The sequence below is a fragment of the Wyeomyia smithii genome, chromosome 1 (assembly GCF_029784165.1).
Source record: "Wyeomyia smithii strain HCP4-BCI-WySm-NY-G18 chromosome 1, ASM2978416v1, whole genome shotgun sequence".
Lineage (NCBI taxonomy): Eukaryota > Metazoa > Arthropoda > Insecta > Diptera > Culicidae > Wyeomyia > Wyeomyia smithii.
Genome location: NC_073694.1, coordinates 31,157,332 through 31,177,110, shown reverse-complemented (window position 1 = coordinate 31,177,110; position 19,779 = coordinate 31,157,332). Strand labels below are relative to the sequence as shown.

General features: G+C 36.7%; 1 protein-coding gene across 4 annotated transcripts in view; it reads left to right on the top strand.

Annotated features, from left to right (window-relative positions):
• The window catches only part of LOC129718227 (nuclear factor of activated T-cells 5-like), a 51,174-nt gene that overhangs the window by 16,697 nt on the left and 14,698 nt on the right, over window positions 1-19,779 (top strand). For 3 of the 4 annotated variants that reach the window (XM_055668790.1, XM_055668791.1, XM_055668789.1), the window contains exons 3-4: window positions 10,690-11,092; window positions 19,039-19,572. In XM_055668790.1, the coding sequence (XP_055524765.1) occupies window positions 10,690-11,092; window positions 19,039-19,572 (937 nt within the window). The remainder of the gene's footprint in view (window positions 1-10,689; window positions 11,093-19,038; window positions 19,573-19,779) is intronic. The other variant, XM_055668792.1, reaches the window with a different exon arrangement.

The following is a 19,779-nucleotide window of genomic DNA, read 5'->3' as shown; positions in this document are numbered from 1 at the left end:
ATATATATATATATATATATATATATATATATATATATATATATATATATATATATATATATATATATATATATATATATATATATATATATATATATCGTTCAAGTTTCGTTATTTTCACATTTCGGTACATTGCAGACGAAGTTACAGTTCGATTACAGTAAAATTCAATACGGTGTTATGAGGCAGCTAAACTTATCATTTGACTCTAAATTTGTGGAAATCGGGTCAGCCATCTCTGAAAAAACCGAGTGAGCTCAAGTAGTCTTCGGAATATGTTCCTTTTCATAGCTGGATTTCACATTTTTGAACATAACAGGCAAAGTAATAGTCCGATTGCAAAACAAATCAATAGGGTCTTATGAGGCAACTAGACCTTCCTTTTGAAACTGGTTTTATGAGAATCGGTCCAGCCATCTCTGAGAAACATGAGTGAGATGAAACAGTCTTCAGAACACGTTTCTTTTCATAACTTTTGAACCACAAGTTCAATCTTTATAAAATTCAAAATTTAAGGATTTTTCAGATAGCCCATTCATTTAAACCAATTTTGTTCAAATCGGTTGAGTGGTTTCAAAAATTATGATGTTTCATGATTTTTACATTTTGATACATAACCTCTAAACTTAAACTCCAATTACAATTAAATTGAATAGGGTCTAATTGGACAACAAGACCTTTCATTTGCAATTAATTTCATGAAAATCGGTTCAGCCATCTCCAAGAAAAGTGAGTGAGAATAAATATCTGCACATACACACACATACAAAAAATGCTCAACTCGTCGAGCTGAGTCGAGTGATATATGCCTTTCGGCCCTTTGGAGCACTTTTATACTTTCGGTTTTGCAAGTGATTGCTATCTAGGAGAAAGGCAAAAACATATTCCGAAAACTACTTAAACTCACTCATTTTTCTCAGAGATGGCTGAACCGATTTCCACAAAATTAGTGTCAAATGAAAGGTCTAGCTGCCTCATAACACCGTATTGAATTTCACTGTAATCAGTCTGTAACTTTGGCTGTAATATATCAAAATGTGAAAATCACGAAACTTCATTATATCAGAAACTACACAACCGATATGAACAATATTGGTATCAAATGAACGGGCTAGTTAAAGGATAACTGATGAAATTTGATTATTGAACACGTGGTTCAAAAGTTGTGGAAAGAATGGCATACAGGTCGGACTCGATTATATACAGACTCGATTATATATTGACTCGATTATATATGATTCGATTATATATAAAATTGTATATAATCGAATCATAACTTGTTTTTTTCAATTTTAAATATAACTTACCTAAAGCAGCAATGTCGTATAAGGATCGTACAAAAATACGTAACGCTTAGGGGGAGGTAAAGATCTGACAAAACGTCGCAATCAATACTAAAAATTTTGAAGATCTATACAAAGAGCGTTACCTAGAGGAAAGAGGGGGTCGAAAACAGTTTTTATTTACGGTACGTAATTAATGGACGTTCCCTTCAGTCCAATATGACGTAACGCAACATTTTTTGACCCAAAACGTTGATTTTTGAGCCATAATGATCAAGTAAAGTAAAGCTGATCTAAAACAGAAATATCGCGAGGGAACGTTTACAAATTATGTAACGCTCAGGAAACGAGAAAGAGTGTTGGGTTGGCAAAGTGTTGCAACCCATACGGAAAATTTAAACAAAAAGCATGGCAAAGGGGGAAAGGAGATCAACAATAATTATTCTTGCGTTACGTTATAAATAAGCGCTTCCTCATTGATTCATAGAAGTCCGTTCACATGTTACATAACGCAAGCAGAGCTGAAGAAATTTTTTATGCCTGGTGTGCTGAGTATTGGAAACACGCTAGACAAAATGGTGAGGGTTTTCCGGAAGTCCAAAATTTATGTCACATTAAATTTGAATGGACCCTAATATTACTATTTCAATGTTAAGGTTGAGGTGATAGAGATTGACTCTTTTCAAATACTCATTTTTATGAAGTTGAAATCAATACTGGTGAGCAGAAATTTAAATAAATTAAAGGCAATGTTTTTAGCTAATCTACTATCTACCCAATACGCAAGTCGCTAATCTAGCTAATCTACTATCTACCCAACACACATCACGCAGTGCAAGTTGCAATACACGCCGTGTAGTGTTTCTATGCAAAAGTGGCACCCGTGCAGCACGGTGTAGTGTTCTTGCCATGGCTGACTGCAACAACATAAAGAATAACTACCAAATCTATACATACATATATTTTTGTAAGAAAGGTTTTTCGCGACTTTAAGGGTGTTAGTAAAAAAAAAACCTACTTATTTATTTAAAACAACAAAAGATGTATGCAAAATAAACAAAAAAAATTTTTTTCTGATTCGATTATATATACATATATTTATGTAAGAAAGGTTTTTTGCGACTGTAAGGGGGTTAGTCAAAACAATCCTACTTATTTATTCAAAAACAACAAAATATTTATGCAAAATAAACAAAAAAAGATTTTTTTTTCTGATTCGATTATATACAGGATTCGATTATATATAGCGAAAATTTTTCGGAGTCTGTATATAATCGGGTCCGACCTGTTTTTGAAAAAGAAGAAAAATCCTACTATAAATAATCGAATCTAAAGGGGCCGTTCCTAAACCACGTGGTCATAAAGAGGGGGACGGGGGGATTTGTCAAAGGACCACGAAAGACCACGCACGGGGGTGGGGGGGCTACCGAAATGACCACGTGGTCTTTTTTCCTGACTTATAATTTATTGTTGCCACCAAGTCAAGAGCAAAAGCTTTTGCATTTTAGAAATATGGAATGTATTGAAAGTTTAATAATCCAAATGTAAAAAATTTAAGCAAATTTTTGGCACTTGCATGAAAAGACCACGTGGTCAAAGTCGAAAGGGGGGGGGGGGGGGTTGGCCACAAGACCACGAAAGACCACGGGGGGGTACGGGGGGTATAAAAAGTGATCAAAATATGACCACGTGGTTTAGGAATGGCCCCAAAGTGATATTCAATGGAATGATATATAATCGAGTCCTACCTAAATATGAGTACAGTGACGTTTCGATTGTACCACGATCAAAAACAAATTTCGCGTCATATATTTGAAACATATTTATTTAATGTTATTTGTATGTTCATATGTGTTTGAATTTTATGTTTTAAATGTTAGGTATGGTTTCATTGTTGGCTATCAAAAATTTGTTATTTAGGATGGAAAATAAATCCAGCAAATGTTAATTGAAATGTTCGTGTGAATCTATTTTGGCAAATAAAACCTAAATTAATCCACCTAGCGGTCAGACCCAGCCTTTCTCATTCAAACTTTTATTTGTAAAAATAGATTCACATGAACGCTTCAATCCAATAAATGTATATTCACTCTTTAGGTTCTAACATATTGATGTAGTAATCTATACATATAAAAATTCAGTCCGGTCTGTCTGTCTGATCCATATTGGCTCGAAAACTACCGAACCGATCGACGTGAAAATTTGTATGTAGGGGTTTTTGGTCCCGATAAAGGTTCCTATGATAGTTTGAGACCCCTCCCTCTTCTGGAAAGGAGGGGTCCAATACAAATGAAACATACATTTCTGCACAACTCAAGAACAATCCAAGCAAATGAATCCGAATTTGGCATGTGGATGTTTTAAAGGGTAAAAAATATGTCCATAATGGTTCGACGCCCCTCCCTCTTATGGAAGCACATGTTTCTGCACAAATTTCTCCACATCTCGCGAACTAATCAACTAAATGGAACCATATTTGGCAGGTAAATGTTTTTAGTGGTAACAAATATGTTCCATAATCGACCTCAGGCAACATTTTGGATTGTAAGATAGCAACTTCCGGTTTCTGGAAAACAGCCAAAAATGGACGATTTCCACCCAATATAATAATATCCGGAAAAAGAAAGATACACAGGAGCTAAATTCGACCACAGATACCATTTTGAATTCTAAGATGGCGACTTCCGGTTTTAGAAAAACAGCGGCAAACGACCAAATACCACCCAAAAAGGGGGGTATTTTCGGAATCGTAATGATGCACTGGAGCCACATATCGACTTCAGACACCATTATGAATTGTAGGATGGCAACTTGTGGTTTCTGGAAAACAGCCAGAAATGGCCGAATTCCGTCTAACATGAGTATCTCCGGATCTAGAATGATACACAGCAGCTGAAATCGTTCAAAGACCCCATTTTGGATTCTAGGTTGGCGACTTCCGGTTCCTGGGAAACAGCCGAAAATGATCGAATTACACCCAATGTGGGTGTTTCGTCAACCAGAGTGACGCTCAGAGACCAGAAATTATCTTAAATATCATTTCGAAATCCAAGATGGCGACTACCGGTTTGTGAAAAACAGCCTAAAATAACCAAATACCATCCAATATGAGTATCTCTGGAACCAGAATGATGCAATGAGCTAACAATTGACCTCAGGCACTATTTTGAATCGCTAAATGGCAACTTATAGGAAACAGCCGAAGATGACCAAATAATACTCATTTCCGTAATTGAGATGTTGCATAGAAACCAAACATTGACCCTTGACACTGCAAAACAACCAAAATAACTAAATACCTTCCAATATGAGTATTTCCGGTGTCAGATTGATGCCAGAAAATTTGCTGAAAATGACCGAATACCACCCAATATGAATAAATTCAGAATTAGGGCGATGTACAGAAGCCAAAAGTCGAGGATGTTGTCATTTCGATAAAACCAATCATTTCAAACGATTTGTCTTTTGACTTTGATCATATCCTATGGCCGATTCGTCGTGCATTTGCATTTGCAGTTCAAATAGTACAAAACCACATTTAAATTATGTTGAGACCACATATATCAATCAAAGCAGGTATAGTTTTAAATAGCCTTCGAATTCCTTTTCTTTACATAACTTTTGAGCCACATATCAAATTGTTATGAAGTTTGTTATTTGTAAATTTGAGAGATGACTCGTTCGTATGACACTAGTTATGTTCAAATAAGTCATGTAATTTTTGAAATAATAGACTTTCCTTGTTTTATTAACAATTTAATACATAACGGTGGCTTAAGTTCAATTATAATCAAATGAAATGGGAACGTATAGGGCAGCCAAACTTTGAAACCACGAGTTCAATCATAATTCATTAGTTAACCCCTAACTAGCCCGCTCATCTGATAATAATATTGATCAAATCGGTAGTGTAGTTTCTGAGATAATGAAGTTTCATGATTTTCACATTTTGGTACTTTACAGACGAAGTTACAGTCCGATTACAGTAAATTTCAATAGGGTGTTACGAGGCAGCTAGACTTATTAGTTGACACTAATTTTGTGGAAATCGGGTCAGCCATCTCTGAGAAAAGTGAGTGAGTTCAAGTAGTCTTCGAAATATGTTCCTTTTCAAAGCTGGATTTCACATTTTTAAACATAACAGGCAAAGTAATAGTCTGATTGCAAAACAAATCAATAGGGTCTTATGGGGCAACAAGACCTTCCATTTGACACTGATTATGAAAATCGGTCCAGCCATCTCTGAGAAACATGAGTGAGATTAAGTAGTCTTCAAAACACGTTTCTTGTCATAACTTTTGAACCACAGGTTCAATCTTTATGAAATTCAAAAGTTAAGGGTATTTTAGGTAGCCCGTTCATTTGAAATCAATTTTGTTCAAATCGGTTGTGTAGGTTTCGAGATAATGATGTTTCATGATTTTTACATTTTGATACATAACCTCTAAACTAAAAATCCGATTACAATGAAATTTAATTGGGTCTTATGGGACAACGAGACCTTTCATTTGCAATTGATTTCATGAAAATCGGTCCAGCCATCTCTGAGAAAAGTGAGTGAGGATAAAAATCTGCACATACACACACACACACACATACATACAGAAAATGCTCAGCTCGTCGAGCTGAGTCGAGTGATATATGCCATTCGGCCCTTTGGAGCACTTTTATACTTTCGGTTTTGCAAGTGATTGCTATAGTTTAAATGAGAAAGGCTGGATCTCACCGCTAGGTTGGACTAATTTGGGTTTTTAAAAATATGTTATTTCCTGAATTTGAGTAAACAGAATTTAAAAACTTGGCAAAAATTGTAAAAAAATTATATATTTTGCATGTAAAAGCACAAAGATTAATATTTTTAGTATTTTAAACTTGAGAAAATACCTTCAATTTAATCCAAAAATATCAGAAATCGATCAACTGGTTCAAAAGTTATGAAATTTTGAAAATAAAATACATCACATAAACCGTTTTTTTCTGGTCACCCTATTTCGCAACTGGTTACCCAAAATGCTTCAATTATGCGCAAAACTGCAGTGACGGATCCTCGTCGAAAATAATCGAACCAGTGTTTTTTCGTTGGGTTGTTAGGGCGACTAGCTACGAAATGAATTCAATATATTTTATTCCTAAAAATTCATAACTTTTGAGCCAGTTAATCGATTTTTGATTTATTTGGATCAAGTTAAAGGCAATTTTGTCTAGTTTTTGGGAAAAGCGTTTGTGAAGCAGAAGTCAGAACAATAAAGTTTCGCATAGATTCTATAGGATTCTTCATATCAGAATCGTGGGCGTCCTCGGTAAGGAATCCTGAAACAGGAATGTTGCGACTAAGAGTCATGAATCGAAATCCATCGGATTCGAAACCTTTCACTTCAAAGCATTCGCGGAATTGGAAACAATCAGATTCGTTTTAGCTGGTTCGTTAATATTGCGAAGAACACTACCCTAACCAACACACAGAGAATTCTGGATGTGAATTCTCAGGATTCACGATTCCGTCACTTTTACCAAACTTAGGTTTCCTTCGACACGGCACATTGATAGTGTCCTTGTTGCCACAAGATTTCAAACAATATCTGAAAATGCAAAAACAAAGTTAAGCAATAATCTGGCAGTCATTTCGTGTGATATAGGTTTTTTTTTGTTTTGTATAAATTTGTTGAGGTATGCAACGACTATTTGATAATTTTTCTTGCGGAATAACACAACGAAATCTGGCGCATTATAGAATATCTAGAACATATTGAGGATCGTGTGTTTACTCGGAACGGAATTCAGATTTATCTGGTATAATGACAACCCGGGCCAGAAGAGGAGATATTTTTGATGTTGCAAAATTTACTCATTTTGGACCTTTTATTTTTAATTGATTTTTAATTTATTTTAATGGAAGTGCAAAAACTACTTCTATTTTCACATTCCTACGCAAAAAAAACACGTAATAACGCTGATAGTTATTTTGAATTGTTTTATGTTCAAATCAATGTCAGCCAGGGAGAGGGGGGCTCATAATAATAGTCAACAATGCGCTTTGAGAAGAGATCTGGCACTTTGTACTTTGAACAACGGTGCAATGGAGTACGTTGTCTTCCAATTTATTTAATGGAAGTAGATGGAACAAGTTTCATAAGCTTTCTCCCTCTCTCTTGACGGAGAAAACTATATTCGAATGAGAATAAAAATGAAACCGCCGACAACGAAACTGAGTTCAAAATTTCTCCGAAACAAAATAAAAAACTCTCCAATAAGAAACTCGGTTTTACTTTCCGTAACTTTTCTCAATGAAGTTATTGAGTTTTACCGTAATGAAGTAGTGTAAAACCTAACAACCTATATAAAATAAATATTCGAAAACGTAGCACTAAATAAAAGTTTAATGGAAAAATAGTACAACATTGGGATCCATAAATATAGAGATGTACACCAAACAAAATTTTCGATCGGATATTGAAGTAATTGACATTCCTAATTGTTTATGACTTTTCTATTTTTCACTATATCATCACCAAATTGTGACAAATTCAACACAAAATGTGATGAAAGACTAAAAAAATTAAACATTCATTTTGTGAAATATTGATTTTTTTTAACTATTAAAAAATAGTCCCTTCGAAACCAATCGTGACCTTGAAATACGAACTGGTATCCCTAAAAGACATCTCCATCAATACAAAAAAAAAACAAATAGAAATGATTGGTGTGGATCGATCGCAGCGGAGTCGCGCAGGATGGGTTCAGCACTGAAATATTAAAAGCGCCAATCTTCTTCTTCAAACACCGTAACGCCAACGACGCCGAGCGACAACCCCTTGTCGCCTTTTTTTCTGCGTATCATCATCATCCACCTGCTGTTGCCTTTGCTGTTACCTACTGGTTGTGTCCGTCCGTTCGGTCGTAACACGCGCACAGATTCAATTGAGCCAGATTAGATACAAGCGGCTCGTGTCTTTAGCCCTGCTTCGAAAGTTCACCCCATCCGACGATGATACATGCATGCGAGGACATGTCCGGCGATATCTGCGAATCGAAAAAACTGTGCTGCTGATAACTGCTTTGTTGTTTATTGCCACTTTCTGCAGGCCAGCTGCCTTTTAAGTCGATCCGGACCGTACCGGTTCTCGAGTTAGCGGTGGTTAGATTATGAGTTCATAAAACAAAACACTTCTGGACACACACAAAAAGTGTTGAAGAACAGAGGATGTTTGTCTTGCTGCTGGAGGTTGTTTTGTATTAGTGTGGCACGTAAAAAAAACTGATGAATTGGCGAAAGATTACGTGGTTGGAGTTTCTGATGAATTTGAAAATAATCTCCGGTCAATCTGAGAATATTAATCGCGGTCGTATGCCACACAACAAATCTTACAATATTCGTGCTGCCATTCTACAAAATTAACTTTCTCCATAGGACCATAGGGAACGATCTTTAATTTTTTAACAAACGCCATCAGTCGGTATGACAATGTAATATATATTTACCGTATTCGTGGTATCGAGTTTTACGGTTGGCAGCTTGTAATTCTAACTTGAGTTGCGAAATTGGACTTTTTGTATGAATAGCTTATACTGTGGTATTGAAAAGGAAAGCAAAGCGAAAACTTTCGGTGACATTTTTTTCGCTGCTGTAAAACAGCTGTAGTTTTTTTTTAACTAAATTGCTGATATCAACTGATGATAAACGGTCACCAACTACTTCCTGCGTTGTTCACAAGAAGTACTCGCTTTCGTTTACTGGCAATAATATCAGGTAATACCGATTTTTGGTCAAAATAATATGTTTTGCTGGAAGGCGCAAATATTTTTGTCACTCCAACTTATTTTCGACTCGGCACAAGAGGGCTATTCTGGGCTGTACAAAAACGGTATTCAAGACGTTGTACAGCGATTATATATTCTATTAACACATCTACACGAGCTACATACATGGTTACTTGAGCTCTGTGATCTCTTGGAGCTTCGTGGAGTCTAGTCATATGTCAGAACATCGTTCCAATCTTCTGTTGAGTCTGTAGATCGTTATGATCTGAAGTTGTGGAGTATGTTTTGAAGAACAGAAAAGTTATTTTCCTTTATGTTTATATTCTAAGAGCTTCACATCCTGATTAACCACAGTAACCGATACTGGCACACCAACCTAAGTCCTCTGTTTCTCTGTGTCGACAGAAAAATCTTTGAATAAACATCAATCGAAAATAATCAACTAAAAACCGTTCGGGGTGATTGAAATAGTGTCCCTCGATTGGAAACTTTGATTAATTACTATTGAAGTTTGCTGAATCAGTTTTATAATCTGACAAACCGTGCCGATAGAGAGAAAGCTAGCAGACAAATTGATACGCTCATCTTTGTTTCAGCACACAGAAGGCTGCATAACCACCTTGAGATAGGTATTTTAACCTATATAAAAATAAAAAAATCTGATTAGGGATTTTATTCGAACGAAAATGAAAATGCAAATTTCCGATACTTTCGTACGAATTTGATACGGCCGTAAACAAGAATAGAGACGAAAGTATCGGATATTCTCCAGTGAGAGTGGCCTTCGAAAATTAATTCCATGTTGGTGTCGCCGTGCATTCTAACCAGACCAGATAAAGTATGGATTTACATATAATAATCAATTTTTTCCTTTTTTATATTTGATTTTAAAATATAAATTTTTTGAGCTTGAATTACTCGAGTCATAATTTTTAATTCAATAAAATTAATAAAACAAATCTTGAATACTAGAAAATTATAAAAAATAACATCACGGGACTAGCAATGAAAAATTCCAAAATAAAATTTTCGAGATGAAAAAATATAAAAAAGCTGAAAATTTAAAACTAATTATTTGAAAACAACACTGATAAAGAAAAGCAGAAAAATGTTTCCCTAAAGCTTACAATATTTGCCATAGAAAGACGAAAGATTTCTAACCACTCCCGTGAAATTGGAGCCTCTAACCAGTGCAGAAGTGCGTCAAAGTGCCGCAGAGTAATTACTCGCCCAGTTCGTCGGTCGGGAAAACGTATTGAAGTCTCTGAAAAAGTGATCGTGGCTAGGGGCACCAAAATTCACAGAAATGGTTAAAATGCTATGATCTTTCATTTCTCACAAGACCTTTGTTGACCAGTGTAATTTAAAGTCATCGTTAACAGTGAAAAACTTGAGAGAAAAAAAAATTTAAAGAAAACACCGTTGTCAAACGTTGTTTAACATTTATAAATACATTTTTGATCTTTTTGACAATTCAAATATTTTGGACGAACATGTATTCAACCAACTCCATTCAAAAAAGTCCCTAAAATCGGTATAGTTGTTATACCATTAGCAATTTCGTAAGGATGTCCCCATCGTTTTAAACTCAACAATTCAACAGTATGTCTAATTTAATTTCAATATCGTTTCATCTTTTCATTTCCAGTAAAACTGATCGTCAGTCCCAGTGCCACATTAGCCTCCAAACTCCACAGAAAAGTATTACGAGTGCCCTCGAAGCGCATTCCCGGCAAAGTGCACCCCGGTAAGCTCGCCTCGGTGGCCAGCAAGCTGACAGCCGCCAAGCAACGTCTTCATCAGCAGCAGTTGCAGCAACAACAGCAACTGCAGCAACAGCATCAGTTCAACCTGCAGCAGCAACAGCAGCAGCTCTCCTTGCAGCGACCGTCAGCTGGTGCCGCCAGCGTCAACAACTGTGATAACTCCAACGACTCCGGTCTTGGATTCGACCGAAGTCTCGATAGTGCCCTCAGTGCCCAATTCCATTCGAATCAAGGCTCGACGATCGCCAGCAACGGCACCATCGGTCGGCCAGGTCATCACAATAGGTGAGTACTTCTTTTAGCAAAACTAAATTGTCTAGTCATCCCGACTTTTGCACGGAACCAGTAAGAGTCATCCCAGCAGGGGTAAAACCCAGCTAGAAAGGGTCTACAGGTTCAGTTCGCTATGGTATCCGGTCGTGAGACGAAATTTGCGTAGTTTAAAATCCTCGAATGATTCTACTGAAGCGAAAACTACCCCTCCGTAGTGACTAGACGATGACGTTTCAACACTACCATCGATGAGTGTTTTTTAATTTATCGGCGAAATCGAATCTGCTGGAAGAGAATTTGTTCCCGCGACGGCTGCTGCCGCTGCGACGACAATATATTACACCCGACCTGCCTCTGAATAACATCTAATTAAATTATTAAAAACAATTTATGCGCGATACGCGCCTAATGGTTCTATACCCGTCTGAAATACGTCACACGACGCCAGCAGAAGGCAAAGAATCCAGCGAAACGTCGTTCAAACTTTCCCATCAGTCAGCGACAAAACGGAAGCCGACCGATCGCGAATCATGTGTTATCATAGTTTGAACCTCGGAAAGCAAAAAACAAAAATAACTTTTACGTGAACTATGTTATTTTGAGGATCTATTTCCATAGGTTTGCGAAGTTATTACCAGTAGTAACTCAGCATCAAGTCGATTGAAAATTTTGACGTCGAACCATCGAACAGACTGTGGAAAACAGATCTATAACTTTTTTTTTTCTCTATATCGAGACGTTTCCAGATCCAGTCACTGTGAAGCGATCCGCTCACAGGTTGCTCACTGTAGTAATTCCAACTGAGTAATTGGCGGTTCGTTCGCTTTAGTCAAATCTCGCCTGCACCGGCTTGATAATCTCATTGCAGTAGCAAGCATTCAATGAATGAACGTTGTATTTTTTTCTCTGAGGGGTGGTTCTTATACCTTATTCAAATGCGCTGCAATGGATTGGCTGCATTTTCCAAGCGAACGCTCCCAGAACCACCCAATCCAGTGACTCAATAAGTGTCATGTAATGAAACGCACTCTGATATACGGTGCCCAAGTTTCCTCCCGCTCGCTCCGTTTTACTTGCCAGTAGAGGAGATCAGGTGGAATGACGTCCGATGGCCGGCTGGGAAATACCAGCACCCGGAGTGTCGTTGCAACCTGTTTGATTCAGCAGACACTACAAGTGTGGCGCCAAACCAATATCGTGAGTCTTTCCCCTGTAACATAAATACGCTAGGTGAGACTGAGTGGACCAACCGCTTCACCGTAACCGTATCCGGTTTTAGTCGATTTACTTGGCCCTAGGTAACGAACAGGTTGCATTCCTTATATGACCGATTGGAGCACCTTTATACAGAGGATTGCTGATGGAGTTCATTGCTATCATGTGCTCAAAGTATTGAGACGATTCAAACTACGCTGCTCTTCATCTTTACTTCACTTTGATGGTTTACTGACGTTTAGTGTCATTTTTCAAGTTCAGAATCTGCAACAAAAAAAAACATTCCTAAACACCAGAAACTAGAAACGATTTCCAATTATGCTTAGAGTCGCCAGTAATAGATTCAAATTCAAAGATTCAATAGATGCCAAGAAGAAATTTAAAATTAAGCTCAGATTCACCGAAAAAAATGAGACCCTTCAGACGAGTGAAAAAAACTAATTTCAAATTAAACTCAAATTTAAGAAAATGAATCCAAGAGCTAGAACAGGCCCAAAAAATAAGCCTTCAAATCAAGCTGAGAATCATAAAAAAAGTCTACAAGTACTAGTAAAGGCTCAAAACCACCGTGGCGAGTGAACCGGGAAACTGGAACCAAGAATTTGAAAATGACCTGGGATGACTGGAATTTTAAAACCAATCCGGAGAATTGGCTCTAATCTCCTCTAATTATTTTTAATTTGATGCTGAAGGGAAACCTTAGTGACAAGATTCCAGACCTTTTTTATACAGTAGAGATGGTTGGGTTTCGGGTTTGAAAATTTTTGAAAGTTTCGGGTACGAGTCGGGTTCAGGTTTAATGAAGCATATTTATAAGATAATGATGTCTAAAATCGTGCAAATGTAAAAATCACTAACATATCAATACCATTCGAGGCTCAAATCTTCAGGGCAGCCTCAAATTGGATACAAAAATCGACCCCCAAAAAAAACTCGGGTTCGGGTTTCACAAAAATAAAACTTTCGGGCTCGGGTCGGGTTCAGGTTTGATCGAAAAACAAGTTTCGGGTTCGGGTCGGGTTCGGGTTTCAACCGGAAAAAAATTCGGGTACGGGTTTGAAAAATGCCAAACCCGACCATCTCTATTATACAGGTCCACACTGACAACGGAAAACACCAAAATTGAATAAATTGATAAGTCTTGCAAAGAGAATTTTTTTCAGTGAATTAAGCCGCCCAAATTAGCATAACGGGCCCATATAAAAAGCTTGGAAAGCAAGAAACAAATCTCGCAGACTATACAAGTATAAAAGGTTGGTAGAATTATTGGCTTATCAAGCGGTAAAATCAATTTACAAGGTTTGTTTGATCGGTATGATGTCTTCGGTAATGTTGTAGATAACAATTTTGTCTTCCCGAAAAAATATACACTCTAAAAAAATTATTTTTATTTTCTGAAGAAAAGAACAGAAAAATAAGAAATTATTTATCTAAAAAAGTTTATTTTTCCAAAATTATTATTTGCTTTACAAAAACTAGAAAAGATTACCTAAACTCATTATCCGATCATAAAAAAATCAGAAAAAAAGTTATGATATTTTGAAAAACAAGTTTTAAGTATTTATTAACGATTTAATTTGATTTATTGAAGTCCACCTTTCTCAGGCACTAGATGGTTAAGGTGTAATATACCTTTTCAGTTTTCAGAAAATCGAAAAAAGAAGTTTTTGCACTATCTTAGAGTACGCAACATTTTACGGTTCTGTGCTTAATAGTTTATCCACGATTTTGAGTCTGATTTCGAATATTTTTGGGGTTTTTACTGGATTTTAGAAGCGTTTTTGAACGCATCCATTTTAACATAGATTTTATTCAATCCCATCACCACGGAGTGACAGGGTTCTCCTCGATAAACGACCTTCAAACTCTTCTTACTTAGCAACATGCACAATTTGCATAAACTCTATTGTAAATTAAAGGTCGATTTGCTCTCCAACCGTTTTAAATAGTTCCATCGTTAAAAATTTCAAGTGTATTTGCTAAACTGCAAATAAAATTCAAATTTAAGTTAAATTCCCGCGGGAATAGATTAGAGCATTGTAGCACTGATGATACCTTGTACAGGGCTCATAACGGTTTGAGTGTGTTCATCACTCGAAATATAGTGAGTAAGTAGTGAGTTAATGTTATCAAATTTCTATCCCGGAATATCTACGAGCAGAATTATTTGAAACTAACTTAAATGAGATTAAATCTATCTTTGAAATTTTCAACAGTATAAAAGCACCTAGTCACGATGGGATTTTAAACATTTTAAATAAAGTTCTTGAGGAAATCTCAGGAATTGTTCCAAAATTAATATTTTGCCAAATTATTGAAAAATGCTAAAAAGACTCAAATTTTTAAGCCGGATAAGAAACCAGCTGAGGTTTAAAGTTGTCAAGCAATCATTTTATGATGATACGAGCTAATAAATCTGGAGGTTATTCACGTGGAGCTGCTCTTCTATACATAGAAAAAGCATTCGACAGAGTTTAGCATAAAAGTTTGATTGCGAAATTGTTAATTTCTAATTTTCTACTTTTCACAGTCAAGAATTTAAAATAATTATTTAACTGATCCAACCAGAACTCTAGATCTGATTGATTTTTTGTCAAAGCAGGCGTGTCTCAAAGTAGTTAATTGAAAACACTGTTCTTGTGACTTTTGGTGCCCCTAGACGTTTCGGAAATGCCTCAAGTCTTCAGAGACTTCAATAAAAAATTTCCCGTAAGTAAACGGAAAAACGACGAACACGGCGAACAATTTCTCTGCGGTCTTGACGCACTTCTGCATTTACCAGGGGCACCAAAATGAACAGGTTAAGAAGCTATAGTATTTCTAGGGTACTTATTTGAGCTTGAGAACAACTTTTTTCATTTTTGTCGACCAGTGTAATTTTCATTTTCAATTTTATCAAACTGGACGTGTTTCTCAACAAAAAAATATTTTTGTTCAAGATTCAAGTTAGCAAAAGCGAAGCTATAAACTGTTTCAATTACTGGTGGGAATTTTAGCAGGAGCCAGTTTAAGTTTCATCCTTTCTAGTTTTGACTTTTGAGATTTAGGTGGGAAAACCTATGATAGTCGTAACTTAAATCAGTTTAAAATGAATTTGAACAGTCAGGGAAAAAAATTTGAGACATCAGGGAAAATCAGGGAATATCAGGTAATTTATTTTTGGAAATTGAGTCGCCACCCTGAATCAAATTAAACTTAGAACATCCAAAAAACGCCTCAAATGGCCAAGAAACAAATGGTTATAAATTAAACCCAGAATCACCGAAATCGTTTTAATAGTAAAATAAAGAACTTGATCCCAAAATCAACTCAATGCCGCCGAATAACGATGCAGTAGGCTACAAAATGTTTTCGGATCAAGCTGAGCCATTGAAAAAAGCTTCAAAAAGGCTTGCGAATAAAATAATTTTAAACCAAGCCCAAATAGTTTAAAAGTTTTATTATAAAGGCTATAAACCAGCTACAAAAATGTTCCCAAATTAAGCTCATAATCACCAAGACTACGCTTTCTAAAGTTAAAAAGAAAACTTTTAAATCAAAATTAAGTTCGGTTTGGCTGATTTTGGTCTTTAGTGAAACATACAGCGAAGCTCGGAGTAGTAATCATAAAAAGGGAGGGTGAAGAAGCATACAGCACGAATTATAATAATCATGTCACCTACTCTCAATAGTGATAATGCTAATAATTGAGGTGCGGAATACAGCAAAAACCCGGGCAGTATCACAAAAGATGTATGTTTCTGGTCACAGTGGACAAAAAATACAGGAAAAAATCCCCCAAAACGCATACGAAGACTAGAAACAGAAAATAATATGATTTTTTGTTCTATTGGATTGTATTTCAGTCACTCTGAGTTGAAAAAATTATCAGTGTCACTGAAAAATCCAATAGAACAAAAAAACTATCCAGAATTAAGTCGAGAATCATCAGAAAACACTCTTGGAGGTTCGAAAAAATTACCTCAAAATAAGATAACAGGCGTTGAAGCTTAAAAAGCTCAAAATTGTCACACAACGCTCCTGAAGGCCAGAAAAGGTCAAATTTAGAAACGCAAACAAAAACACTATAAACCAGGGAAGGCCCAAAAAAATTAACCTAATTAATGTTTAAAATCGCCGAAAAACACTGTTGAAGGCTTGAAAAGAAAATGATTCAAATCTAACCTCAAACTTACCGAGAAACGTCTCTAAAACCTCTAAAAAAGGTACAAGCTGAGCTCAATTGCTCAGACTTGTCAAAAACGCTTCTGGTGGCCAAAAAGTTAAGATCAGAAACGCTTTAAAAATCTAGAAGCATTCAAAAAATGATCTCTAGTTAAGTTCAAAATTGCTTCCAAGAACCGGAAAAAACCGTAACAATTAATCAAAAGAATTTTAAAATATAAAACGTTAAAAAGCGAGTTATCAGAACCACACCAAATAGTCGTTCAAAAGAGTTGTACACTGAAGTAAATTTCTACGTGTTTTTTACGCGAATTTCCTAGAAAAGTCGTTTCCCAAGCGGCATGTTTGTCCAGCATGTTAGAGTGTCCGTTGAATTTACTTAATTCAATTACTGAATATTCACTGATTTGACCTGACCATTTTAACTTATTATTAATTTTGATTCCTGGAATTTAGTTGACCACTAATTTTTTATCACTATTATCAAACGAGATCTTAGTTGAATAATTTTGTGGAAAAATAAAAATAAGTTCACAGATATAAGATATAAAGTTCAAAATAATAGAAACATGTTTTTCTTGTAACTCGATAACACAAGTTTTGCCCTAGAGCTCAAACTGATACAAAATGAATGATTATAGCTTTTTAACCATTCCTGTGATTTTTTTGTGCCCCTAGCGAAAATAATTTTTTCAGAGACTTGAACAAGTTTTCCCCTAGGCAACCCGGCGAGCAATTTCTCTGCAACCTTTTACTAGTGGCACCATATTTCACAGGAAAAGTTTAAAAACTAGAATCTTTTAAAAGCAACTTGTTTGAGCTTTACGGCAACTTTTTCGTTTGCTTTTGTCAACCAGTCGCAAGAAAAAGCATCCATTCACTTAGTGGCTTATGGGATTCGTTTTGACAAAATATAATCTTTATTTAAATGCTGCAGTAACATTGAAAAGTAGAAAGCTATGAGGGTGGAATTGTTTCTAAAAAAAATGCATCTTTAGGAAAAAAAATTTGAATATGATGCTCCATTATGTCATAAAAAAATGTATAATATTGTCTAATCAGGAGAAAATTTTACATTATCATGCTATGCAAATGTAACCATTCAAAATGTTTCTTACTGTTGAACATATTTTCTTTGAAAGGTGAACCGTTATGCTGGGAACTGTTCAGACGGCAAACAACCTACTAAGTACACGCGACATAACGTAGGTCGTTTGTGATTCGATCCAATCACGCCAAATTTTTAATCTTCTTACTACAAGTAACTAATCCAGACATGACATAATACGATGATTTACGTTGGCGTTTAAACTTGATTTACTTTCAACGTTTCTGATGACCGGCTTGACGTCGTTACTAGAAACATTCTGGAAATGCCTTTTATACCGTAGCAATGTTAGTGTTTTCTTTTCTGACTACTGGAATAACTAGTTTATTCAAATGTATAGAAGGATTCTATTCGAATTCAGATCCCAACATATAAATCTTATTTGTGCAGTTAGTCAATGCTCTGAAAAAAACTAGGTTTCACGGTAATTCATTAACCCTCTCCCACTCACAAGGTTTATCATTAAAATTTATAGCTTCACGAGAAAATTCAAGCTGAACACTTTGTAGACTAACTAAAATTACTGTCAATTGTAGTATTTTGAAGAAAAAGCCCAGTGATGCTCTGAGGCAGCATATAAAAGTTTATGGAACAATCGTAAGCACACCAAACTATTTTATGTCAAGATATGATGATTATAATTCTTGGTGCTCTAGAGTCACCATGAGTGGGAAAGGGTTAATGCTGACGATACTCTAGAAACATCGGCTACTGTTTGTACCTTGAGAGTACACCATCCTAAATTATCATAATATGATAAATACCCGTCCCCGTAATCCATGTCGTAGCTGCTCTCGAACAAGAGAGTCGGTAGGTACTCTAGGGGGTACTCTAGGCTATAACGTGACAGTACTCTGCCTTCTCTCGTCGCCCTGTATGTTTGACCAGCGGCTAGTGTGATGCAAATTCGCACCGAAGGCAGTCGTGGTCTGTCCATTTTCATTCATATTCATAGGCGTGCGAGAATCGTCTAACAATGAGACCGGCGGCGGCTTCCTTAAAGATCGACAGCCTCGGCGGTGTTAGTCTAGAGTAGAGTGCGCTCGCGAGTAGTGGCGTATAGTCGCATTATTCCGTGTAAGTTTGTTTTATAATAGTGATCCCGATTTGTAAGCCAAACAGATTGTTTACTATCAGAAACACGAAGTCCACTCTCGCTCGGAGTGTTTACGGTTGATCGATTTCCCTATCTCGTGCCACGGCTGGAACTGAGCAGGAGTTCGCGAACGCATCGAATCCGAAAGAAAAAGTGATTACTTATATAGCTATAATTTCCCGTATGTTTTTATTTATGTTTAATTTTGATGCTCATCAATCGTCACCACGTTTACTAACAATCTGTACATTTTTTCATATTTTTCATGTGTCATCATTCCATTGTTTTTCTGTGTGCTGTGCGTGCTTGATGTCATTCATATTTCCTGCAAATCACAACTGAACCAAAAACCACTTAAAATTGAACCTATACCAGCGCACCAGAAGATGAGGGCGTTGAGAGTGAGACAGGGGTTCGCAACCGTACACCCGCTAGTGCCGGTAGAGTACGGGATGGTAAACCGGCCACACTGTATAGCCGCCGAACGGTAACCCGCTCCGTCGGTAGTAGCCGCAGTAGCAGTGCTACCAGCACGAAGTCCCTCAAGCGAAGTCACTTGGAGCTAGACGAAGCGGCAGTCTGCTCCGGAGGAGAACTCCTCGTGCTGTCAGCGTCCACTCCCAGTAACGTTGTCCGAATTCCGGCGAACTCGAATTTACCACCCAAACTCAGAAACACCGGTAAACTTAAAGCAGCCGTCATACGCACGGTAGCGACGCCGAAGAAAATCATCATTCCAGTCATCGGGAAATCACCGAACATTGGTGGCGGAGGCGGCAGGCGTACAGTCACCATTGCACCCACACCATCCTCATCATCTTCTAACAACAAATCGCTATCATCATCATTAGCAATCACAACTACTGCGTCAGCAGGGGCAGCGGCGGCAACGGAACCGACGGCGGGGAAGTAAGGATCGAATTTTTCACATAGTTTTCCGCTGATCCGAGTAGGATTAATTCATCGCAATTAGTTCGCTTGCTTGTGTTTTCACTGAATAATATATATAAAAAAAATAACATGATTCAATAATCGGTGCCCATTAAATGTATACAGTAGCAATTAGAAGGGTGTAACATACCGCACCGCGTACGTAGACTGTCTTTTTTGCCGGCT